A 27,534-nucleotide genomic window follows, 5' to 3' on the forward strand; every position below is an offset into this window, starting at 1 on the left:
GCTCGGTTTCTGACTGCAATGAAAATTAACTTCGTATGTATACAGCTTTTAAACGAAACGAGTAAGCTGTTTCAGTCAAATATGTAGTATATTTTAAGCGACGCTTCTATTCCTCGCTTTTATTTTTTGACTTAATACATTTATTAATTATTATTTATAATTATTACTACAGTTTAAGGCATTCTCTTGTTTCAAAGTACAGGAAATAACGCAACACTCCTTTTTATTTCATCGCATTAAAGGTACGGTAAAAAATTAACAAACAAAATTCATAATTTTTCTGAGTATTATGACTAAAATTAAAAACTTGTTAAACTAAATCCATTTGAAACTGCATATGCAGCTTGGTAATGGACGAAATATATTGTTGCAATTATTTAGTGAATGCTGACTGAATATTTTATTCAATCTGAAGATTACCGGAATAAAACAAAAATATTCAACCATGTGACATCCAAAATTTCAATGTTAGAAGCTATTTTTAACTTCTCTTGTCGCTCACTTGCCAACTTTCATACGAATTTGACAGATACGTAAGTAGTTATAATTAAATTCAAGAAGCATTGCCAAGGACTCCGTTCCGATGGTTATCTATTAGACCACTGTTTTCCGCATATTGAGTATTTGTGTAGTAAATGTAATTGGTGCTGATTATAATTATACAGCATGTTCAATTATTACCATTACAAGCCGTATCACGTTTTGCTGCGTGTGGAAAATAATTTCGGCGTACATTCTAAATATTGATCTCATCTGAGGTTAAATCATTGAAGTTTTTACTCGACCTCATTTTTACCCAGTTGCATCACTTTGTTTTAATAAATTAATGGTTTTATATTTTGGCTTCGTGCCAAACTGATGCTAGTCTCGACTGGTCAGTTATGTATAAGTGGAAGCTGATAGATTCTGATCATTTGATTTGAAATCCCTTGTGGTAATGGTAATTTAAAAATATTGTTTCCGTCTTGCCTTGGCTATTACGTTTTGTATTTTTCAACTTCATAAAAACAAGATTTGCCTTAACTATGGAAAGCCGTCTGAATAAAACAGTAGGTGACTAATAGATAAGATATTGATCGTTAATGTAACTAAGTATTACAACCCAATATATTAGACATGACAGGACAAAGATATTATCATCGGGTTCAATAAGAAGAACAAAGAAATCTCGGAACTTTTTCTATTCATTCGTGTTATCTAAGTAAGAGTCCATTATCGGTTATTGCCAATATTGTAACTAGTAAGACCCCAAGACAACAACCTTTTAAAAGGTAATAATGTTTATGAACAACATCAACGTCTTATGTACTTAATACTATTCAACTATGACGTGTTATTAACTGCTGAGCAGGATCTCAGGTATTTCTTTAAGATTGATTACGTTATAGCAAAAATAAAAACGAGAAATATTTTAATTGTTTTATTTCAATACAATTAATATTTGGAATCAATTGTTTGGATATATACTTTGATGTAACATTAAACATTTTTACACAACATCACATGTCTACAAATGTCAATAGAGAGAAAATGATGAGCTCGCCTACAAGCTAACGACTACGATATAATATAGTCATATATCTAAATAGTTTATCATGAACTAAGCAGATCCAACTGGTAAGGACATTTTTAAGAAGCTTTAGCAATTAATTTGAATTATGGTGTGTTTATCTAGTTGGTAGTTACTTCGTGTCTGGGCGGGGGGAAGCGCCGCGCTCGGAGTTCGGCGTGCTGCCGCCGGAAGTGCTCTGCGGACTCCTCTCTTGAACCTAAACAAATAATCAAACCGTTAGTCACTGGCACAAAATAACTCCCCCAATAACACGCGTCGCGTGCTGTATCGATGAGCCGTTGTTTGTGCATGTCCGTTCTATGATTTCTAATAAACTGTTGGCAATTTCCACGCTAGTTCTAGGAAATGATAGCTTATAACGTTGATAATAGGTAGTTCAGCGTGTGGCCTTACTCTAGTTATTGTCGTGCTAAACCCTGAATAATTCTGTCTATAAATGTAATTTGAGCAAAATGAAAAATGTATGTTATTCTTATAAATGCTAAGTGTGAATATGAAACAGTTGACGCAGGCCGTGATTAATGTGTAAAATCATGATCAAAGTGAGATGCGTTGAGATTAGGGTATCCAATGAGAAAAATACTTGCGGTCTAGATGTCAGTTTTTTGTAAAGTAATACTTTTAAACAGATTCATCTAGGTATATAAGTTATTAGTAATTTAACACGACAACAAAGTCTAATAAAACTCAATTCTTTATTTACACCATTTCAACTGTTATCAAATCGACAAATGATATGCACATAAAATCATTTAATCACGGTATTTGCTTTAAACGTATCGACTGTTTTATTGCTATTAAATATTCTTAGTCGTTTGTAAACGTCTGTAAATAAGAATTACTTCGAACGATTTTACGATGTATAGTACCTACTCGTATTTTCTTTACGCATATAAATCTCAACATCGGAATAGAAAAATAAATTCATTTTCCTATGAGCCATGGTTGGTTCAAAAACTATATTGTACTATAATGTTAACTGCTTGACAAATTTAATTGTAACCTGTTTCAAACAAAAGCCGAATTTTGATTTTCGTATAGTATTTTCAATTGAGAATTTTACATAAGATTGTGCTTTATAAAAAGAAAATATTATGTAACTTTTTAATGAATAAGAAGCTCCGTAAAATAATGTATTTCAGCTGAACATTGAGATGTTTGAGGGGCATGTCTTGTTTCATTATTTACGCTATGTGAACTGTTAAATTTTCCAATGGTATGCGCATAAAACCATTTGATAGCTTTATAGTTAGAATGTTTATTACTCGATCGTAACAGCACAACAGTGGCAATGAAGCAGAACGCATCCTTGATTGGTGCCAAAGTTACGGCAGTAAAAAAAACAAACCGAAAAAATAAACATTATTTCGATATTTAATTTTCTAAATATCGAATGTTAAAACTAAATCGAAAAGTATGTTAATTTTATCTTACAAAATAAAATGATGACGCAATTACTTCAGAAACTCGCGGATATGGCTGGATGGCCCTGTTCAAAACTATGTACCTACTCATGTAGCTATTTCTTCAACCAAGATCAAATGCAAAATTATTAAATTCATAGCAACGCCAATTGAAAATACCACTTAAATTGCTATTATCATTTATGGGCGTTTGATGTATACGTCGACTGCCAACTGTTCATTGCTAGCTGATTGACCGGTATGAAAACAAACATAGGTACTTTTGCTACCGCGTAACTGACATGCGCCTTTTGGTCATGTAAATAAACGTTGGATTTACGATTCGCCAACCATGTAGTTTCATTTTGTAGATATAAGATTATTGGTTTTTTTTCATTGTTAATTTAGTATTTCATCAAGAATGCAATAGTTTTTTTGTTTTGTCTACGCTCTTGATGTAGGTGATCCGTTGGATGTCATACAATAATTTAAGACTGCTGACTAACAATTCAGTAATAGTTATTTTCGCGTTGCTCTAAAAATTATTAGAGACGATAATTTCAGCTTTCAGTAAATTAAATTTAACCTTCCGAAACCGCGACTTGTTATTCACGTATTTTCAGCTAAACAACTGACTTTCTGCAGAACGATGTTCAAAGAGTTCAGAAATTACTGTTAAATTGAAATCACGAGCTTCAGAAAAAAGTAGTTGATTAATAAGTTTTAAGATATACGAATGTTAAATGTTTAAATAACTGAATTTCTTTATTTGATTATGATAAGATTATCAGTAAGTATAGAATTAATGCATTGTTCAAAAATACCTACGTAAAAGAACCTTTGATCTCATGATCAAAGGTAACTTGCGACACGTTAGATAAACACCCCAGTGTGCCGTGCTTTACTTACATTACATTCGTAACAGTGATTTTAAATAGACATCACAAGATCTTTTAAATTTTCTCGTTACGTCGGCTTACCTAACGTTAAGACGTACCTACGACTAACGTACCTTTCAGAGCTTAAATCACGGGGGAATTAATAACAATTTATTTTCGACATTATTTTTTTTACGTCAGAACTTCAGACTGGATGAACCGATATTGTAGTTTTTTTCATTCAACTTGATATAGCTCTGCCGCGCTAATATACCGATTTAACTCAAAAAAATCACAAGACTTACTCCGAATATCGCTAGCGCGGCAGAGCTGCACTCAATAGGTAGTTGTTTAAAATAATATTGTTATTACAACAAAACATACAACTGACTTCAAATAAAGAATACTGTTTGCGTTAAAAAAGTAGTTACTAACACCAATTCTCTTTGAATGTAAATTCGTTTTTTTTTATTAATTGTTTAAAAATAAAAACACTGATTGTCAAAAACATAGAAATAATATTTAGATACTATTCGTTCTTCATGAAATAGACAACTTGATTTATTTCAACGTGTTTTGTTCCCTCGACTCGTGACTTCTTTATATATCGATTATTTAGAAGTTACCTACTCAGTGCAAGCGGTCAGAACATCAATATATAATTAGTATCTAAGTGGGGCACTGATGGGATCATTAAAATATATTTTTCCTGCGTGGAAAACGTCCACGCCTTTATCCACTGAAGCACAGTAATTAGTCTGTTGAAAGTATGCTCAGAATATTTTATAACTAATAATGAATTCCGGTATCGCAGTTGACGGAAAACCGACTAATTAAAAATAAGTTTAAAGAAAATTTACTTTTTTGTGTCTTATAAAATATCAATAATTAATATAAAATATCATCAATATAATAGATTAAGCTAACAAACTAGTCCAAATATCCTATTACGGCTAATTTAAGACGAATACCCTTTGTTGAGGTAGTCGATAAGGCGCAAAGGTTTTGATTTTAAACTAAAAAAAATACCTATGTATAAACTTTCTTTAGTACTATAATATCTATAATAATATCTGCCCTGTTAGACTGCCAATTATATTGTTGTCGAAGATACCTGGCGTACTCTTGGCAACTAAAGTGTAAACATTAGACTCCCAATTAAATCATGACAGTTCACTAATTCCCTTCTATATTTCATAGTAACATTTTTCGCTTAGTTTCCCGTGTTTATGTATCTAAAAATATTCTGTACCTACGTCTGTGACATTGTTATGATCACATAAACAAGAGGAGAGCGGAGAGCTACCTAGAGAGCAGATCTCCAGAAGATTTGGAGAAAAACTTTTGAATCATTTAAGATAATGAACTTGTACAGCAGTATATTATTATAGTTTAGGGATGTTGTTTTTTCAAACATAAATATTAATGTATAAGATATACTGAAAATAAATTTATTTTGAAAGAGAGTTACTAATTGAGTTCCTTTCATGTTTTTCTCCATAGGAGTGACACATGGCTTATAGTCTTTGCTGCCATAAAAGCCTGTTTGAAATACAACTGTTGATTTTGATAAATTAAAAATAAACATAATATATTTGATGCTCACAATAGGTTAGGCTATTTACCTACCTGCAACCCAGTGTGAAGCATGTTCGCAATAGTCTCCACGTCCAAAGTAGAATCTTGAGCAGAAATCTTCTTGATGGCAGACGATACAATGCAGATATCTCCTCTGAGCTCGCGAACCAGAGCAGTTATCTTCTGAGCATTGCTGAGAACTTCGACACTCTGGGTGTAGGGGTTGTAGCGAACGCCAAACGGACGCTGTATGCTCTCCGCAAAAGCCCTGAGAGAAAAAGAGCACGTTAATAATACAGAAATTGCTGCAAACCCAAACCACAAATAATAGCAAACAAGCAATACCTCATCTTTTCTTTGGCTTCTTCGAACGAATCTGTATAGTAATAAGCATTTTGATAGGAGGTGATGATGCATTCTTCGTTGACGGTAACATCCGGATCAAAGCGCTTGATCTTCTCCGGCGTTGTCAGAGCGTGTTGCAATTCAGCAACGGAGGACAATAAACCGGCGCCATATACTCGGAAACTTCCGTCCGTTTGCCGACACAATCCGAACTCAACGGTGAAAAAGTAAAGCTGAAATAATAAAACACAATTACAGTGTTGCGAGCGTTTTTGTGGATATTAGTGGTGCAATCATTCAAGATTTATATTTCCGGAGCACGAGTAACAATTATTGGGCAACTACTTGGGGTTGCTAAAGAAATTCATGCCTTCTAGTTTTCTGTATTCTGGATCATGGAAAATGTCTATCAATTTGGTCCGTTATAGTTACCGTTGCCAATTTGTCAATATCCTCGTCGGAAGCGCCAAGGGATGCGAGACCGAGCTCTTGCGAAAATTGGGCAAAGCTCGGGTTGGCAAGCAACGGCATGTGCCCTAACAGCTCATGACAGCAGTCACTGGAAGGAAATATATATATCGCTTTTATTTTTTTTATATTACGGTTTTATTAACAAATATAAGAAAAATAAAAAAGTTTTTTTTTGTATTTTGTAAATGAACTACGATTTTATTACAATTTATCGTTGACAAATTAGGATAAGGTCATCCCTTTATTAATATTTCGTATCAATGTTCTGAAAATGTGTCAGCTCCATTCGAACTCGACCCAGTTTTCAATGACAAGTATATGATTATAAATTTATTTTTTCTCTGAATATAAACCTAGAGTATTTTAAAACACTTCTTACATCAGAAACTACTTGTACAAATCGAAAAATGTTTATACTGAATCAAGAATCGTTGAAACTGCTCAGACTGTTACTCATTCCAAGTAATGTTTCATAGTCAATCTTTTTGCTTTAGCTTACAAGCAGAGTTTAGTATTAGAGTATCGACTCTAAAAATAAAGTGGCAGGTAGGGTCCTTCATCGTAACCCATTTAACACGTTCAGTGCCACCGACTCTCCCGGAGAGTCCACGTAAATTTTATTCCAGTGCCGTAGACTCGCCTGGCGAGTTCAATGAGTTTGCTGTTTTTTTCCAAAATGCATGTGTATTTTTTGCTTAAAATAATACTGAAGACCAAATATACCCTAATCTAAAGAATTACGTGGTGGGCCGGGTGTGCAGACGCAGTTTATAATCGAATGAAAATAAACTATTCTGCAATGCCTTGAACTCGCTAGGCGAGTTCACTGACATAGAATCTCAAACTTTTATTAATGAAACATATATAATTATGGTAGATACTTTTATTTTCATTTTACCAAGTCACATTCACTTGCAAAACAACGGCGGATTGTGTTCTACATCTTGTAGGGCTCGAATTTCGTGTTATTATAAAGGCAAAGGAATGGACTACTGGAATGCTTCCTTCATATTAAATTCATGTATGTATGTATGTAATTGGTTTGTATTATATTGTGGCAGCGTGCTGCTGGGGAGTTTGTTGCGCCGTTTCTTCATCACAGCTAAAGCACTTAGGAAGCGGTGAAGGGCGAAGAAGGGTCTTATGTTCTTAATAAATTTCGAACGTATTCAAAATGTAAAACGTTCTTCGAAACTTCACAATAAACATTTTAAAACTTTACTGTCTTTTAAACTATATTTAAAAACAACCTGTTTATAAAACAATATTAAATATTCAAAATATAACCTAAATAATTACCACTATTTATAAGATTGACAACCACAGCATAAATTACGAAACAAACATACCTTTTCTTTTATCTGCAGTGTTTCTTGCCATTTTTATATGTTAAATTACATCGTATATTAGTTAAACACTTTTTAATTGCGTTAAACAGGCAACGTAGACTGTCACGGCCACAAAAATAACAAAACATTGTTTTTACCCTAACCCAATGCCACTGAACTCGCGTGGCGAGTCGATGCAATTCATGTTGCAGTGCCGGCGACTCGCCTAGCGAGTCCAACGTAAAATGTAGGCGGCATCTGAGAAATCATCGTGAAAATCGTAGTGGTAATGAAAGTGTTAATTTGTACGTTTCTTATACTGTGAACTGCAAAGAAAGTTTAGTAATAGCTACTTTGTCTGAGTACGTACGGTTCGGGAGTGTAGAAAGGATCCGACGAGTGACGTATGTATTGAGTGCAGTGAAACACTCTGAAGGCTAAACCAGACAAAAAATCCCTTGGAGACAGGTAGCCTGCGACGGGGCGCAGTTGGAATCCAGTTTTGCGCTTGAGGAAAATGCTCACATCCTCCAACTGTAACATATTTCATGTTCATATATATTTAACAAACAAAAACCCTAATTTTTAAATAATTTAAATAATTGTGTAATATATAATTATGATTTAATTGGTATTTTTACTGTTGTATAAACAATTTTTCTTCCTCCTTTCTTGTCTTTACCACAATTCTAACAAATTCAACTATACCTCTATGATATAGGACGTCCGTGAGGTGAGGCAAAGAAATGGATATACATATGTATATTAATACGCACATGCTTATGCTCAAAAACATAACCCTCCTAACGACACAGTTAGGTAAAAAAGGCTTTCCGGTTTCAGTATTTGGCTATGCGCCAAAGCATTCAATATTGTGATACGATGTCACGATTTCATAAAAATGTAATTCAGCAACGTTTTCTGACAATGTATAAAGTTGTGAAGGAATCCATATTTTTTTGTTATATTTACGGCATAGCTTTGCTCGCTTGACTACTAACTATACATTTGCTAACTTATTATACACTAAAGAAGTTTAATTCCGTGATCGTCTTGAAGTTCAGTGAGCCCCGTGATGAATGCTCGTTTCTTCACCGGGGAAAAAACTTTTCCACATCAATATTAATTACCTACAGGCCTTTTAATTTCGATTTCGCAGCGATGATCTTTGAATAAATAACACAGTACCAGCACAGGAGCTAAAATAGTTCAAGCTATCATAACTAAATTCAGGACAAAGTTGCGACCTGTGGCAAATTATCTTCCCTGTAGCCGCAGTACTTGACGAGTTGCGGCCAGTTCTCGAGATACTCCTCGCATGCATGCTTCAGATAGAGTTTGTGGAGTTCACGAAACACGATGCCCCTGTAATAAAGTCACAAGCCTCAAGTAAACTAAAATAACAATATTTATAGTAACTATAAGTTGTGTTTTGTCATGAGATGTTTGTGTGATTTGAATAAAGGGAAACTTTTGATAATCAGGCTAATGGTTGCTTTAGTCAAAATTTCAGGACTTTATGAAATTAACAATTTCAGCTGTACTTAAATCCGAGCTAACGATAAGAAAGAAATCTGAAAAATGTTTTGGCAAAGTGTGATCTAAATCTTAATGATCTAAAATATACTGCTTACCACAGAAAATATATTTCAATGAAAAATGTCTTATTGTAGCCACAAGATAATTACGACAAAATTATTATGGCTAAATTAAGGCTGCCCGAATTTATATCATCTTAAGCGCTACACATACGAAGCTACACGAGGTTTAGGAAAGCTTTGTCGTCGACAACATACGCAATATACTTTGATTGATGAATTTCCTAAACAAAGAACCGCAACAAGTAGGGATAATAAACAAGAACGACAACATTCATATGTTACATATTAATGACACAACAAATTCTCGACATCCAAGAAAATCCACTTGGAATTTCTCATGGTTTTATGGTGGTCTTCGGTAAATCATGTCAATAAATATAAATAGATAACAACTCTCTGCTTTATTTCAACGACTGAGAGTTCATAAAATCACAATCAACAAACAACCCACGCGAAGCTTTGAAATTATTAACATAGTTCGCAAAAATATGGGCTAAAACAATTGAATTTAAAAACATCGCCTCAGCAAAGTCATAATTCGCTCTTTTGTTACAATGCAATGGGTCTATAGAAACGCTATTATTAGATTAATACAAGTAGAAGTCAAAACAGAACGTGATTTCAAACAAAGCAGCAAACTAATGTGTAAGTTAGTAAACACTCACCAGGTCTTAATTTCCACGTCAGTGTATTGAACTTTTGGAATTGGCAGGCCACTGCAACAAGAAATATGAGTTATTGACGACTATGTAGGATTGTAAGTACTATGTTTCCGCTGCAAGCTGGTCTAGTTATAACATCTTGTTTGTAAAATACAGTACAGCTGATTTTCAATGCCGTTTTACATGTTTTGCGTCATTGTTACTGACTTTGATCTTGCGTACTTTTAGACTTCTTAAGTAAAAGGAACGACTTTAAGGGCAGATTACATAAAGAGTTATCCAAGCTTAATCCGAAAGTGTTTAAATCGAGAATCATAACTATTGCAAGTTGTCATGTCTGTCCTTCTTTATTTAAGTAAATCCGAGATCGCATCGTAAAACTAACAGGGGGTGTTTTTAAAATAGAAAATAAAAGCTCACAAAATTTTGTCTGTAGCTCTGCTAAAGTAGGCTTGGTACTCGAGACATAATGTGGAGAAGGTATTTTTAGACTAAACCTATTATAAATTGAATTGATGAAAAATGTAATTAATAGCCTATCGCTGTTTAAAAGCTGATCCTTTCCTCCTTTCTTTGGGCCGCATTTTTCAATACAGCTCGACGAATAAGACAACTAACTCTTGCTGTTATGATTCACAGTGGTATAAATTATTAAATCCTATATTTTTTAATATTATCTTGCCATTTATGGTCCTTATAAAATAATCGTCAAAGGAGATGAATATTAAGACTGTTAGATATTTTCTTCATGGCTTTTTTAAACGATCCTGTTTTTGTTTAATTATTTAAAATGTTACTCAACAGAAGTTTTGCTTAATTGAATTAAATCTACACACACATAATACAGAATTCAACAGTATTTTCTTTTGTTTTTTAGAATCCGGTTTAGATAACTCAATTTCTTTTTTCAATTGTTAATACAAATTCTATAAGAATTTTGCTAATTAATATTATAATGATACCAAGAATTAAATACAGATCTCGGAATCGATCTAGGCAATCGACTAGTCGAGAACTGTATGTTAATATGTACCTACTTACTATTTGGGAATTTATAGGGGTTTGTATGTGTCGCCGAAACGCTTCTTGGGTCCACCCAATCACTTAGGGTGGTTTGATTCAAAGAATTGATTACAATTTTGTTAAAATGTTTCCGTGGTCATTTCAAAGTGATCTTAAAACACGTTACTAAACTTTGCAACATAGAAGGCTAGAATGTAATGTTTGATTTACTGAATTTCATATCCAACTGTTGACATTAATAAGAGGGTCTTCCGATGTATAATTTTGACGGCTAAACAACAATAGTTATTCTGATAAAATTTTATCTGATTTAGCTGTGAGAAGATAGTTTGTTTAGCGGTAAGACATTAAAAGGCTGATATAATTATTTAAGAGTCGTCTCCTTTTCTGAAGTCGGTTAAAAATTGTTTGGACGAAATGAAAAAAAAAGACTTTTTTATTTTTATCGACGTCCAAGCAGGTAAAAACGTGGATGAAAGTTAATTAACATGTTGCTAGATTTAAAAGGTTACAAGTGAACTACGTACTACGTTTGATAGGAATTATCTTAGTATTATTAAAGCGAGTGACTTACTACTTGTAATTATTCGCAATGGCAGCAAATTGTTCCCTTCGTTTTCGGTACACAGGATCCTTGAAGCCAGGGTGATCGGCATCCAGCTCCGACCCGTACATGAGCACGTTCTGGGCTCGATCCAGGTCGGAAATCTTCCTTGGGAACCACGGCATTTCCCCGAAATCTATAAATAGAACGAATTATAAATTTTGTTTCCAATTATTTTCCTTATACTCCCTATAAAAGTTCAGTAAATTATTCAATCAACGAGATGGTATAACTTGAAATGAATTTCCAGTATTTGATTAGGACAGATCGATCTTTTTTGTATACTGTTTGAAGTAATATAAACTTTTAGATGACAGAAATGTGGCGATTGTTGAAAAAGATTTTATAAGGATTCAAAGACTGTTTAGTTGTAGTTAGTATATAATACACAACACTATTGTTTGACCCAAAATTTACTATAAACATATTAACAATTTGCTAACTACACAACTATCTGTATTGTAACCAATAGCTGTGGATCTTGTTTCTCATTAGATTAATAAATAATATTCACAAAGTAAGTGAGATAATGTAGTTACCGAAACTGGCAGCAGCGGACAATGGGGTCGGTGGTGGGAATTCCTCGCCAGTTGTTGAGGATACCACCTCGAAGTCCTGGACCTCTCGCTTCAACATCCTCTTCAACTGTTCCATGCGTTGAGGATCACATTCCACGTCCACCAGGATATCGGACTACAAATGAAAAACATTAATAAAAATAGAAATGCACGGAGAACGTAGTAGTTTTAAGTAATTGAAGAAGAATATTCTTTATCTATTTGGTCAAGTTAATATTTTATAACACGTACAGAGTTGTTGAAAAAAACATAATAAAGTGATTTGGAAAATAGGCATTAGGAATTTGAAGTTGCTGGCAGTTGGTGTCATTAATTTTTCGACTGAAACTACCTTTTACATGCTAGGTTTAATAAATTAATATTCATTTCTAAAACTTACTGAAGAAAGTTCAGTTACTGATTTCCGAGATTCAATGTGAAGCACGTTAATCCCGAGGTCTTGGAAAACGGTGAGGGCTCGAACCAGTCCGCCGACTTGGTTCCTTAGGGTAAATATCACTGAAATCCTCTCGCTCTCGGAAGCCTGGGCTTGCTGCTGGGCAGCCATTTGGAGCTCTCGAAGTTTTGGATGGTGATGAGCTTCGTTCTTAACTTCCCATTCTGATCCGTTTCTGTACAGCCAAAGTCCCAGAAGTCCTTTACCCGAACCACTCATTATCTGAAAATTAATAAAATTAGATCCGACCGCAAAAATAAGTCATAAAAATAATTAGTATAATGTGAATATGTTACATTTTAACAAAGCACAGTTTGAAATTTCGAGATAACTTAATCTGTCGGGACTGGTAAATTAAATTTGGACTAATAAGGGGATGTTTCACTGCAACGTCTGGGACATACTGCGCCTTTCCTCGGGTTCTGTTCGCTTATAAAGAGAAGAGGCGCGGGAGACTCGACGGAGGGTGGGTATATTTGATTGGCTGAATCAAGTGTTCGGAGTAACTTGGAAAACGTTCTCTTTTCACACCGTAAAGTCACGGACACACTTTGGTAACGTTTTATTTGTTTTTAATCTTTTACAAACCTTAGAGTGAAATGTCTCTGCGACGCTCGAATAAATAGGTCAGAAAAATAAATTATGCTTCAAAGTAAAAACAGTTTATGAAAAGAAATTTACTGCCTTTGATGTGAAATATTTTTTAAGTCTTCATTAACTTTTAGACCATTTGGCATTTTAGTAATACTGCATAGGCAATTTTTATTCCTAATAATAGAACTATTTAATTCATTAAGTTAATAAATTTAGCCATAAGCAAAACTCGATGATTACAGAGACTTTTTTACTTCGGAAATCTATTGTAAGCCTTCAATTAAACTATTTACTTGATGACGGCTTGATTTAAAAATATATGTGTAGTGTAAAAGCCACCTGTTGCGGGAGCGTGCGCGGCTTCTTTTACAAAAACAGTCAATGAATATCCAAAAAGTCACGATTTTACAATTAACTCCTTAACTTTGAAACATTAATTTAAACAATCAAGAGACGTTAACTTTGAAATCGAGGAAAAACTAGTTTTATTGATGCTTCTCGTAAGTCTAAAGGTGCCATTATCGCTAACATATACAAACGTTTATATGGCCGCCACCCACACTAGGATAGTTCTCTTTGTAAGTGTAGCTGCGGACACGAGTCTGCTACGTCGAAGCCGTTGGCTGACGGGCGCTAAGCGATCCAGTCACTGTATTTATTACCATTGTTTAGCGAAAAGAGCATCCCCTATCATTCATTACGAGAAAAGGGGCCCCACCATTTATTCACTGCTACTGTTACTTCAGTCCGAGAATAGTAAGTTAGGTTACCGTTTCAGAATATATCAAGCACAATAGTGTGTAAAAGGTCATTATTAACAGCTTCATTGTAATGCGACTCTATTTGACTGTGTATTCTATTAAAGTTACGGCAACATGTGATACCATCCAAACCATCCAACTGGGGCGACACAACTTCGAGAAGGAAGCGAGCAGAAGAATACGTTTGGGCTGGGGAGCATTCGGGAAGCTACGTCATATCTTTGAATCGTCGATCCCACAATCCCTTAAGACCAGGGTCTTTAACCAGTGCGTCCTACCCGTAATGACGTATGGAGCTGAAACGTGGACACTCACCGTGGGCCTGGTCCATAAATTCTAGGTTGCTCAGCGTGCGATGGAGAGAACGATGCTCGGGGTATCTCTGGTGGATAAAATTCGTAACGAAGTCATCCGCCAGAGAACCAAAGTTACCGATATTGCTCGCAGAATCAGCACGCTGAAGTGGAAATGGGCCGGCCATGTCTGCAGACGGACAGACAGTCGATGGAGCAGACACGTGTTGGAGTGGAGACCACGTTTAGGCAAACGTAGTGTAGGACGCCCTGCGGCACGATGGACCGATGATTTGAAGAAGGTGGCTGGCAGCGGATGGATGCGGGCTGCCCAGGACCGGGATGGTTGGCGCTCTTTGGGGGAGGCCTACGTTCAGCAGTGGACGGCGATAGGCTGAGATGATGAACATGTGATACATTATCGACAGTAGATTGCATGGAAAGCCGTGTGGTTAAGTTTCACCTTAGCAAAACTATTATGTGCGACGTGTCGCGGGTTCGATCCCCGTGTGGGACAAGCGTTTGTGCATTTGGTGTATTTGTACATGTGACTTATATGTTTGTGCAACACGGATTGAATTGATTTATAATTATACATAAAAAATTTTGTAGCACCTGCAATTATCGTGATTAAAGTGACTGATTCGAGTTTTGTAGATAAAATTTTCGGTATAATTCCTACAAAACTGTTCTGCGAAAGTCCTTTAAATAAGAGTTACAAAACTCTGGTACAAGAAATAATTACACAAAGTTTGTCGAGTCAAATAAATGAGGGCGGATAAGAAATGAATAATATACTATTCTGGACGTACCTCATTCCTCGTTAGAATGACGTCATTGTTATCTAAATACGTACATATAAAATACACGGCGGACACAAGGAAATTAGATATGGCCCTCATTTCGTCACAGCATGACAACCACAAAAGCTTATTCTAGTTTGACGTCCCATATAACTCGTATCTCGACTGGTTCACGCCTCGTTACTCCCTGAAATCTACACGACGTTCTAATTCACTTGCTACTTATTATGCTATGTATAAATACACGAGCAAATGAAATGTACTCTGAATTATTCAAAAGCCTTTATCTTTTATTTAGGTATGTTATCTAGACATTAATATTACCTCTATTTTCTTCGTGCGAGCCTTATGAGGTGATTAAGGAGGTAATAAGCCAATATCTGATCGGAATAAAGGAAAAAATCGTGGCAACAACAATAGCCTTCAATCTATTTTCATACATTTAAACTAGAGATAGGCTATCGAAGAGATACTTTCGTGAAATTTAATTCTCTGCTTTTTATTGAATTTTTGACACTCGATTTCAAAGTGAAGAGTGGAGTGTATAGGTCACTATGCCAATGACTTACTCGTATACAAACACGTGCTACAAATGCCTAAGCGTTGCTTTTCAATGAAATTCAATATGAATGTTTGGGAAACCACACCGAGACAACTATTGTTTTCCATAAGGCGGGCGTGGCTTTTCTTATCATCAAATATCACATAGCATCACAGCAACCTTCTAAAAATAGATTAAAAAACAAGTTGTGCTTAAAACTCCTTACACAGTTGTTGATATTGACAATATTTAATTATTATATTTTTTGTCAAAATCGTGGTCGAAGACGGTAGGTTCTCCAAAATATAGAAATACATTTTCTAAAGCAGACAAATAAATCGTTAACTTGAGTCGCGAACGAAGACGCTTTTAATTCAATTTCCTCGGAGACGCGTCTCAAGCGTCTCTCTGATTTGCAACGAGTTATCATTCATTGTTACATTTACTGAAATACAAATCTTATTCATAATGAATGAAACGTATCACCGTCAAACATAAAAGGTTTTGCTTATTTCTTTTTAATTTAGCTCCTGTTCCCCTGTGCAAACCAAAAACCTCCGAATTTTCTATTCTATACAGTCCATGACGCTTAAGCACTAGTAATACATTTATCAAGACTAAATACAACGGGGAAAGTACGATTTTGTAAACACACATTTATCACACTTTGTAGTTTTAAAGTTGCGTCCGAAGAGCTACATAAAATTCATTTCAAATGAGCATGTAAATGTGCTACGTCGCATAGTACGGCACACATTGTTGTGAGTGCTACAAACCGTAGCACAAGTGTACTTTTCTACAAGAGAGTGTACTTGTTAGCAAGGCAGGGCTACGGCTAATTAGGAAAACTGGAGATTGTAGGCGCAGACAATAGACATGGCTTGCATCCAAGAGAGCAGCGATACATGCTGATGTTCGTGATACGCCACGTACATCAGAAACAATACGTTGTAAGGCCACTGGTAGGTACTCTATGGAGATCAATGAAAAATAAAGGATTGGTTTAGAAGATCACTGCATGTTGAAAGGAATGATTTTCAGCATTCCGTACCCAAAGAATTCTATCACTCAGGCTTCACTGCCTGTCCGCCTGTCACCGAGCTGTATTTCAATAGCCGCGATAGCAAGACAGTTTAATTATCACAGATTATGTAAATCGGGGTTAGATTATGGTAGAAAAAGATATTCTTCTAGCAAATGTGTGTTTCTGAAGCCTATTTTGACGGTGAGTCCAACTCGCACTTAACCGGTGCTTAAGTCGCTGTTACTGTAAACGACATTATAAAGGTTTAATTTAATAACTTAAATATTAGTAAAACTTACTGTAATAACCAAAACGCAACACTCAACGCGTTTTAACCGACCTTTCACATACCAAGTTAATTTTAACTTTGTTTTCCCATTAGTGTCATACATTGTATCATCATAGACCCACTTTAAACGTAACTAACTTACAGCCGCTCTATTTAAACAAAATAGAGCAAACACATTATATTTTATAAGCTTTCATTTAGTCCCACTTGTTCCGGTGTCTATCTGTAATCAAATCTTGCAAGTCAATTTTGATGAATTTCCGGATTCCGATCGACAAAGCAAAAAGCCATTTAAAACATTTTTAGGGTTCTTTTGTTGTATGTTTAACATATACTTTTTCTCACGACATTTGCCTGCCATCTTTGTTTTTAGGGATAGCCGTTTCTTGGGCAAATTCTTACTCTAGAGTTATAAGATAGGTAGGTCCTACTAGCTAGGTTATTATGACACAAAATGATGAGAAAATTCTCGTTCCTATGCTATCGACAAAGGCGAATCCACCTGTAGGACACGCTATACTTTTAATGAGAATGAATTTATAGGATATTTATTTTCTTGGTTGAAAAACAATTAGGAACGAAAAATTTTGCCGCTTGCGAATCCGTTTTCTACTTTTTTGGGATGTTTCCGCCTACGCATCGCGTTTCCTTTATTTAAGTAATATCCAAACAGTACCAGAACCAGTACAGTTATATAAATAGAACACATTTAATGACACTGTCTCAAGCGTATTGATCAATGACATTCCGCACTCTTGAAATTTTCGGAATTGACATTACTCTCGTTGATGTAGTTTACCAAATAAGGGTAAGATTTATCCTTTTTTCTTTTAAAGTCGACATTTAACTCCCATATTTGATTCCCATCCTGTGGTTGAGTGATGAGCACGATCATTTGTTCTGAGTCTGGGTGTAATTTATCTATATTGTGTATGCATTAAGATTTATACAGGGCTATTTTTAAACGACCATTAAAAACTAAGGTGTAATTTTCGGCAAATTTCTGTATGATGTAAAGGTACGTAAATTGTCCTTGCAAAAAATAACTGATACAGTAAGCGCCAGATGGTATATTGGTACTGATACACTAGGTCAATGGTCTGTCGCAGTACTCGCGTATGAAATCCGGAAAATATTATAGCCGGCTGCGAGCAATTTGGACGACTGCCAACAATGGAAAACCTGTGCTAGTTTTATAAGCGAAGGTGTTACATCGCAGCAAGTTGCGTCCCACATTCAATTACATTTTGTACTAACAACAACGTTATCAAGTTATAACGGCTGATAACCTAAAATAATCGTGGAGCTTGCGTATATAGTAGAAGACTTAATAAGAAAAGAATCATTCTGGACAGTATCTCAAGCAACATCGTTGCTCTACGACTTTGCATTCATACTTTGTATCTTTCATTGATAGTAATTAGTATTGTGGCGCATCTCAACAAGAATTTAATGGACATATGCTATTAATCCTCGAAATGGCAAAAGAACAAGCCTGATACCTGCAAACTTGCATGCATTGAAGCAATGCCATTCTGAAATCATAACAAAATTTCTGCTGTTTCGTCAAAAGGAACATAGTTGAAGCCTTAATGTAACTAAAAAAATATATGCATCTAAAATCCATGTACGCTAGTCTACGTCTTACATTTAAGTCTTTTTAGATAAAAGCTATAGTTGGACCTAAAAATAGGTGAAAAGCCAGAGTCTATAGTATTTGCGTTGGCTGGTAATCGTTCATCCTGACGGTCGGAAAGCGAGCACGTCCCGAGAGTTCGGTCAACACGCTAAGCCTCTCTGCAGGCCGCCACAATAGACGCTACCGACCTCAAACACTTAAGTACCTCTCGGACTTAAATGTTGTTTTATTACACAAGAAGTTACCACAAGATATGTAAGTTATGTCATTATTAACGAAGAAGTTAACGGCTTGAGATAAAGTTAATTTAAATTTAAGTACAAATAGAAGAAATCTTCAAAAAATACTTAAGCTGCTGATACTTCTTGACATTATAACAACAGATCATAGTTAAAGCTAATTTTTTTAGATAAAGATGTTATAAGATATTATAATAATATTTTCCGTTTGTTATGCAGATACGATACATGTATTAAACAAAAAAATAAGCAGCAATATACTAAGCTTGTTGTCCACCTAATCGAACCACAAATGGAGGCGATTCTAATTTTAATGGAATCTTATTATTTTTAATCATTTGCTATTCAACTGATTCATTTTAGTATTTTTTTAATTTGTTTGCACTCGGGGATAGGATACCTGTGGAATAAACCGTTGGGCTAAGCTAGTATAATGAAGAAAAGCTAGTTGAAATTTTTGTGCTTTTTTGGAGAGCATATGTCCAATGATCCGTCAAGCCCGGTGGCTGTCTTAAAAATCATATATAGTACTTCTAAATAATAAATGTTATAAGAAAAAGATAGGAACGTTTTCTACTGTACTTTGAAAATTACATAACAAAAGTGTGAACCCTACGTATAAACAAAGATTTAGACACACTATTTGGCCTCAAATATCAAGACAAAAATCAGTTGAATCTTTTTTATACCAAGACCCCTATAATAACGGTAACTTTAATGATCTTTTTGAAAGTTTATGAGTTGTTGACGTCACTGGGTTATATTTTGTAAGGGAAAGCGCTTATTTATTCCAACACTACACGTCCGTTCCGCTCGTAGAATTAAACAAGACAACGTTATCTGAAATAAAAGATTTATATTAGAATAACTACTAGCCATAACCCCAGCAGCCAGCTGATAAAATCCCGTCAACATAGGTCAAGCAATCTCTAAGATAAGATGGAACAAAGAAACAGAAAAAGAAAAATTAATTTGTATGTTATACCGCAAAATTAATATTCATATAGTAAAAAACGGTTTTTTAAACATTACAAAGTTTGCATACATTACAAACATAGAGTGTGGTATAATATAAATTGTATTATACATGTATTGTGCTTTATTTGTGAACATACTATTTTATAGCAATAAATAAATTACTACCGGCACGTAATGATGAATAGATAATAGATACAATGTTGTTTATTGTAGCAGTATTGTATAGTAGCTATATTATTGATTGATTGTATTGTTTACAGTGTACAAAGGCGGTATTTTAGGTGATCAAAGGACTTACAAGTGAAATTCGATCATTGTTACACGAATCCCTTCATTCGAATATATTTTACTATACTTTTTACAAGATAAAATTTAATTAGTGGTTAATTATCTCCAGAGTTAATTCGATTTCTAAGTTATCCCTATAATTGTTTTTCAAGTATTCAAATCTTCTGCAACGGTTCTCTTGAAGACTACTTCTTGTACTTCTTGTTGTTTACTCCTGGATGTTTCCCGGTAGAAGGACCATCTTTCGCATTATATTGTGCCCACCCTGCAAAATACTCATTATTTGGTGACCAACAGTGATGTTGTTAATCTCTGGGCACAATCTGATCTTTTCATAAAGCTTCAATGCTCTGTTAACTATGTACTTTAGGACCTTCTCTTTAGTTACGCTGTCTAAATTTATCTTCGGTCTCTTTGGATCCGAAATTTCTGCATCATTACTGTCTGCGTCTACAGTGCGTTATAACGTCTCTGTCCCGCTACTTTCGTGTGTTACCTTGTAATATACCTTAATTTTAACCTAACATACAGTCCACGTTATTTCTACATCTCCCTGAGCTCCTGGACAAGTATTTAAATTAATTATTCCTATTCAATATTCAAAGAAACGGTTAAAAAACCGAAACAAAATCATTACAAGTTTTTATAGTTCAGAAGGAAAATATAGAGTTGAGCTAATTTTATCACGAGATATTTTTATCGTGACACTATAAGTTGTTGACCACATAACACCCCTTGACATTTTCATTAAACGCTCAACCCTAGGTTTGGATCGGATTTCCCGCTGATGCATCATAGGTAGCGTCACACACACAGCGGCACGTGTGTAGGGGCGACACACGCACACTCGCGTGCTGCAGGGGTGAAGCGATGCGCGCACAAGGGTTGCACATGCGCACTGCGCGCCACGGCCCCTATGCTCGGTCAATACAGTCGCGGGGGGCTAGTCGCGCATGCGACAGTCTCTCAACTCAACAATCAGGTGTAAAGCGACATGGCCGATAGCGAATTTGAAGAATTTCGCCGAGTATTCGATAGATTACCACAGCACATTAAGGCCCCAACGCCTTTTTACTCGTAAGTACAAATTTCCTTATAGTTTATTCACCGATGCGTAGTAAACCTCTTAGTAAAACGTGTCACATCCGGAATGATTTCTCACGTGAGTGCTGAAGAAAAGTCTCTGAAGGCGCAGTTTAACTTAATATCAAATATGGTAATATTAAATACGTAAGGATTATTATAAAGGACGGTATTAACTTGATTTCTTTACGTGGTATTGCAGATTGGTGCCAAATGTGGGTCTGGAAGATGACTCGCCGTCAACAAAGAGTGAGTGCTCTCCGGAGGAGGACGGCAAGGATGATATGCATCCTTGCCTGGGAGATGGTGATACCACCTCCACACTAGTCAAGGAAGAAGTAGTGTCGCCACCGCAGCCGGAGGTGACAGAAGCGCAGCGTAGCCCACAACATTACACATTTACAAACGGCGAGCGTAAAAGAAGAAAGTTACCAGAGATCCCAAAGAACAGGAAATGTGAGTAGAATTATTTATAAAAATTATCTCCTTTACTATAAGTAAAAAGTCACCGGTCAAAACAGGTTTACATATAAATAGGCTCGCGCTTGATATGCTACGCGTATTATAACTATTGCGCTTTTGCGATTGGTAATAATTGTGGAATATTTTTATAACAAATGGCGAAAGTGTTACTGGATATCCATTCAGAAATAGGCATCTAATGTTAAATATTAAAGACTGGTGACGATTAGTTAAACTAAAACAGTAAAAAATGTTAAATGACGTCCTTTCTCAATTATGAAATACGATTTACATATTTTGTATTTTCATGTTTGATTTTAATTTACGTCATATATTCTCAGTTTTTTTCATATGTACCAACGAAAATAGTTGTTTTGCATAAACAAGTGTGTTTCCACATTTTACGTACGATTAACGAACATCACTCTACAATAACGGACACCAAAGCTGCTGCAATTGTTTCCTGTAATATTTTGGCCTAGTTTCAAAAGACGTTCTCTGCCTGAGCATGATTTCGGCTATTTGCCTTGTTCTTGTTTATTCAAAACAGTCACAAATTCTATATGTATGACTGAATAACTTTTACATTTGTATCGTTATTCGGTATTTATAAAAATTTCTTGAATTAAGTAAAATTATGGTTAATGTACTGTCGCCAGAAATGCAACATTCAAGGGAACGTTTCAAATAAAAATATTATCTAAAAAAAGGATTAAGTGTGTGCTTTTTATATACTACATGATATGTGCTAAGAGAAAAATCTATGTAGTAACTAAACAGAGACATTTTGTAGCAGCTTTGGTAGATGAACTGTAAAGCATTCCAGCTTTTCACTACTCTGAAATAAAGTTCAGAACCTCATCACGCTGTTTATTCAAAGAAATATTCGTTTGTTTAAATGTAGTCATTTTCTAAACTCTTTCTCCAAAATTATTTAGAAAATCTAAGTTAATTTAATGTCCCTTCTTAATATCTTGTATTATTTTAGCATACAGTTTTCGGTAATCGCCTTAATAATCACGCTACACATATAAGCCACATTTGCTTTGACATTATCATCAGTGTTCTAGAACTGATGACGCGTTCAATATTTTCAGCGAAAATACTAGCATGCAATCAGCCTGCTTCGCTAGCAGACGAGCTGGGAGCACTGACTGGACTTCTGATTCGGCCCGGTTGTCAGACAAGACCGCTCCTAGTGCTCAAATGTGGGTACCTCCTGGATGAGGACTCCAGCCCAGACTCGGAGAGGCTGCAAAGCTTAGGCGATGTAGACAGCGGTCACAGTACTGCTCACTCGCCAATCGACACTGGCCCGAAAAGTATATCGCCGACACCGTTACAACAAAATGGTTAGTCTGTACATTATCTTCCTTTTATTCTACTGACCCTGTTAAAGACATTGTTCGTGAGTTAGATAATGGCAAATGATGTAATAAACCTGGAACATAAACTTTTCCACTGCTTAGCGTTCAAAATACAACATGTTTGGCTCAATAAGTGGTGCCCACATCTATACCGAGTACCACATGGTGTAAATTGGTGGCTTATCATGACAAGTGAAACATGAATCGAAATCTTACTTAAAAGTCTTTCACCAGTAGTTCCACACAATTATTCAATCACTATTAATGTGAAAAAAATAATCGTTATATAAATTAATCAATCTTAATAAAACACTAGTTCAAATGCAAAAAACAGCAACTTTAGTTCTTGCACGTTAAAATCATTCGGGTAAGCATTTTTGGCTCAAACATAAATATTGAGATAGACTATTATTGTTATTTCGTGTTGTTTGTAATACAAAGATAAATATTGTAGGTTAACTATTCCTAAATGTAACTATTTTCAAACGTAGCGACGTAAAATGTTTAAGCTTAAACGAAAATAAAAAAGGTATTTACAGTTCTTTTATTGTTCATTCATGTTTTGTCTAAAATGTTATATTTCCACATTCCTCAAACATTAAGAAATTACCGATTCTCTTTGATTTTAAATACTGCATTTCTTGGCAGTATCACCGTCATCAAGTTGCAGTATCAGTGGAATGAATTTTGCCGGTAACATGACAAATATTCCGCACAGTCAACTGGAAATGCTGGAAGCAACGCACAGAGGCCTACATAAATTTAACCCTAGACATCATGATGAAATCGAAGTTGAAATTGGAGACCCCATTTATGTTCAAAAAGAAGCTGAAGATTTATGGTGTGAAGGCAAGTCCCATATACCATGTCTTACGAGAATCCTGACTCGCTTAATATCATTGTGTTGACGTCAAAGTTTTATTTTAAAATTCTTAATTTAATCTGATTTTCAGGAGTTAATTTAAGGACAGGTCAACAAGGAATTTTCCCTTCAGCCTACGCAGTAGACATGGATTACAACGACTTTGACCCCGCAAATGCCAAAGTCAAAAAAGAGAGATATTTACTGGCGTGAGTTATATTAAATGCTGTAATTTTAAAGATGGGTATCATGCCTCTTTTTAACTTATTCTTTATTTGTGACAGGTATATGGGATCAGTGGAGACTTTAGCTCACAAGGGCACGGGGGTTGTATGCCAAGCTGTCAAAAAGATTGTTGCAGAATGTAATGGAGAACCTACCATGCAACCTTGCATTCTAGAAGTATCAGATCAGGGACTTCGCATGGTAGATCGATCGAAACCTGAAGTAAGTAAACGTTAACACTTTTAGTAGATTTTTTTTTAATATTGTTTTAACAACAAAAATGACAACCCACTACAAATTTGAAACTGCTGAACTAAACAAATTATGTGACCAAATTACATATATTTGTCGCTCAATAGAAAAATAATTACAAAACGGTTATCCATTCCGAAGTTCTAAAGTAACATGCATAAAAAAAGAAAAGCAAAATGTTGTCGAATCTTCGTCTCGCAAGGGTTCCACAAATATAAAAGTCACGCAAAGACACATTGGACAGTACTAAAATTTTCAATATCTCAAAGCGATTTAATATTTGTAGGCCGTCGTTTAAACCATACTTTTTCGTGTGTTGGCAAGACGAAAAGATAAAAATGCGTCTTAATAATCATAAATTTCGGATTTACCTCGAAAATAATCTCTCAAAATAATTCTGTTAACACTCGCAGCGGTTACTACCAAACATAAAACTCTTTAGTTTATCTACCAGTCAAACAATCAATCAACTTTTATGATTAAATCATAAATTACGAATATGGTTTCTGTTGCGAACAAAATAATGTTTGGATTAACATAATTTGCAATAACATTCTAATTTTATCGCTTACCTCAGCATAGAATTTTATAAAAGCTAAACATGGGGAGTTTTATAAAACTGTTATTAATGCATTTTTGTTGAACTATTAATAAAGCTTAAAGAAATATAAATTTGATGGAATCAAGTCACCCATTTGTGGACGTATTTATTTAGAGTCGAACAGTTGAAACGCTTACATTTCTATTCACAAGGGTTATTTTTTGCTATAAGGAATACATGAGGCGTCTAGCTATTGAGTCACGATTTAATTTTGTATTTCTGTGCCTATTTACTAAGCCTAGATTTCCTGACTGTCTCTTAATATGATTTAATAGTTTGAATATTTTGATATACTCATCCCTGTAGCATAGAGTTTCGTTATTTTTATTTTAATCTATTAAATGTAAATATATCATATTTACAATGTAGGTAATTAAACTTAAATATTGAAATTTAGGTTTTAACTTTAGTAAATTGGTACACTCGGCGAACGATATCCAATGATTATGTCGCAAGACAAGTGAACCAGAAATGTGGCGCCAACATGACATAGGTCTATTCGCAATTCTTCTCGCACTTAACTTTTTTTATCCTCAATGTTTAGTTTTTTTATCGAATCAATACGTGTCGCCCTCCACTTCATGAACAAATTTAACAACTAGTCATGTCAGTCTGTCGAAAGGTCAACTAAAAAAACGGACAAAGTCTCATTCGATTCATGATTAATTTTACCGTTTAGTTTAAGAAAAGTTCACAAGTAACTCATATATATTTTTCTTTACAGAGAAATCGAAGCGGGCCGTGCATCGATTACTTCTATTCTTTAAAGAACGTGTCGTTCTGCGCGTTCCACCCGCGCGATCACCGATATCTTGGGTTCATCACGAAGCATCCGACGTTACAGAGATTCGCTTGCCACGTATTCAGAGGACAGGAATCGACGAGACCTGTAGCAGAAGCTGTAGGGTGAGCAAACTGTATTATTCTACCAGTCGATGAAGTCATTAAGTATATCCTTGTATATATTCCCAAGCAGCTAGGAAGCAACTTGTTATTCCAATGCGAAACAACTTATTGAATATAACTAAATTATTAAGAGGAGTAAGTGTACTCCACCGAGGCCTATTTTGCATTTAGATAATGAAATGAAGGATTTCAACTTTCCCCTTCCAATCATAGGTGGTAACCAGATTTTCCCGCTTATAAAATTTGTTACCTATCTTGTCTGTTACAAGTATTTATGTGTGCCAAGAGCAATAACTCGTCTAAATGATTTTACTTTTTTTCAGGAGAGCGTTCCAGAGGTTTTATCAGAAGTTTATAGAAACGGCGTACCCTATTGAAGATATTTATATAGAGTAGATCTTTCAGCAGAATTGTTAACGTCACTCATTCATGTTTAGGTAACTCTAGAGTCAGGCATACAAAACGCGTCGAAGCCGTGGCGAGAATTGAAGTTAAACAGCTTATTGTTGCTGATTCTATCTAATCTTCTGCTATATTTTTTTTTTCTTAATATTCACGAAAACAATAGTTGTCGCGCGATAGTCTCAATATTAGTTTCGCTACATTTCTTTACATTTTACAATCAAAATTATTTATGCTCGGATTGGAAATTAGTTAAAAATCTATAGAGTAAAAGATTGAATGTAGGTATGATAGAATCAGCGCCAGTACAGGTTTTGAATTTATAACATTCCAAAGAAGGGTTCGGCTTTAATTCAATTGCATTTCATTTAATATATGTAATATAACCTCATTCTTTGAATTCATTGCTGTTCGCTGTTAGCATTTCGCCTTATCGTAGGTTAAGAGCTACAGAATCTGAAACGAAACAATTTTTATTAAAATATACTTATTACACGTAAGCTATATATAGGTTTTTTATGTAACATTATATTTCACTAATATAACATGTAATCGTGGTTCGTAATATTAATGAACTGGCTTATCACCAGGCTTAATCGTTTGCATTAATTAAGATGAAATTAATATAATAGAAATTAAGAGCATATCCATATTCTTCAATTACTATAATTAGAAGCGTACTTCGTTATAGCATATAAGTTGAAGTTTTGTAGCTCTTAACGCTAACAATAAGGATGACCACAGCGAGCGTATAGTCGAGCAAGTCTTACGGCATAAGGGCCCTAATGTTAAGAATATAACGGTGTGAGAGAGAATTTATTATCCAGCTATTAAACCACTTGTATGAAGTAAATTTCAAAGTCAAACTAATATTTTAGTACATAAATAATGTAAACAAGCTTCAAGATCCTGAACATTTTACGGCAATGTAATTATGTAGGGATGCTAATATTTATACCGAAGTGCAATCGAAAACTTGCAAGATTAAGTTGTGATCTTAAACATTTTTGTCGTTTTATACACAGACATTATAGTTTTTGTGTAAGCTTAAAGATTAAGTTCAATTGATAAAAATATAATCTAAAACAATAATAATAAAAAATGGTGAATCCTCTTCAGATAAAATGGTACATATTAAAATTTACTATTACGACATTGTAATTTATATTTCAAACAAAATATCGTGTATAAAACGTAATTTTTTACAATAATTATTTTTTGGCATTTGACTGATAATTATATATACAAATATACACATGCTTAGATAGGTATTTACATACAAAGAAAGTTATTATATTACATAACTACAGTCTACATGTATGGGTACAACTCTGCGAGTCAAGCTCGCTCGGTATTGGTTAACGAAGCAATAACAAAAAACCTTGTACAAAGATAAAAACAATTAAATATATTATTTGGTATTGTGGTAGCATATTGTCGCATCG

At 34.8% G+C, this 27,534-nt stretch overlaps 2 protein-coding genes across 2 annotated transcripts; one reads left to right on the forward strand and one right to left on the reverse strand.

Annotated features, from left to right (window-relative positions):
* Nucleotides 1-1,460: 1,460 nt before the first annotated feature.
* LOC113499708 (tryptophan 5-hydroxylase 1) lies at nt 1,461-12,754 on the reverse strand. Its single transcript, XM_026880314.1, has 10 exons — nt 12,424-12,754; nt 12,006-12,159; nt 11,437-11,602; nt 9,843-9,893; nt 8,824-8,941; nt 7,947-8,110; nt 6,210-6,336; nt 5,778-6,010; nt 5,484-5,700; nt 1,461-1,769 (listed from the first exon to the last, which is right to left on the reverse strand). The coding sequence occupies exons 1-10, from the start codon at nt 12,697-12,699 to the stop codon at nt 1,683-1,685; spliced, it is 1,593 nt and encodes a 530-aa protein (XP_026736115.1). The 5' UTR covers nt 12,700-12,754; the 3' UTR covers nt 1,461-1,682.
* Nucleotides 12,755-20,871: 8,117 nt separating this feature from the next.
* On the forward strand, nt 20,872-26,930 carry LOC113499811 (JNK-interacting protein 1). Its single transcript, XM_026880392.1, has 8 exons — nt 20,872-21,006; nt 21,215-21,468; nt 22,572-22,826; nt 23,490-23,690; nt 23,795-23,912; nt 23,988-24,150; nt 25,506-25,687; nt 26,011-26,930. The coding sequence occupies exons 1-8, from the start codon at nt 20,924-20,926 to the stop codon at nt 26,081-26,083; spliced, it is 1,329 nt and encodes a 442-aa protein (XP_026736193.1). The 5' UTR covers nt 20,872-20,923; the 3' UTR covers nt 26,084-26,930.
* The last annotated feature ends 604 nt before the right edge of the window (nt 26,931-27,534 follow it).

Source organism: Trichoplusia ni, chromosome 1 (assembly GCF_003590095.1).
Source record: "Trichoplusia ni isolate ovarian cell line Hi5 chromosome 1, tn1, whole genome shotgun sequence".
In the NCBI taxonomy this organism is placed as follows: domain Eukaryota; kingdom Metazoa; phylum Arthropoda; class Insecta; order Lepidoptera; family Noctuidae; genus Trichoplusia; species Trichoplusia ni.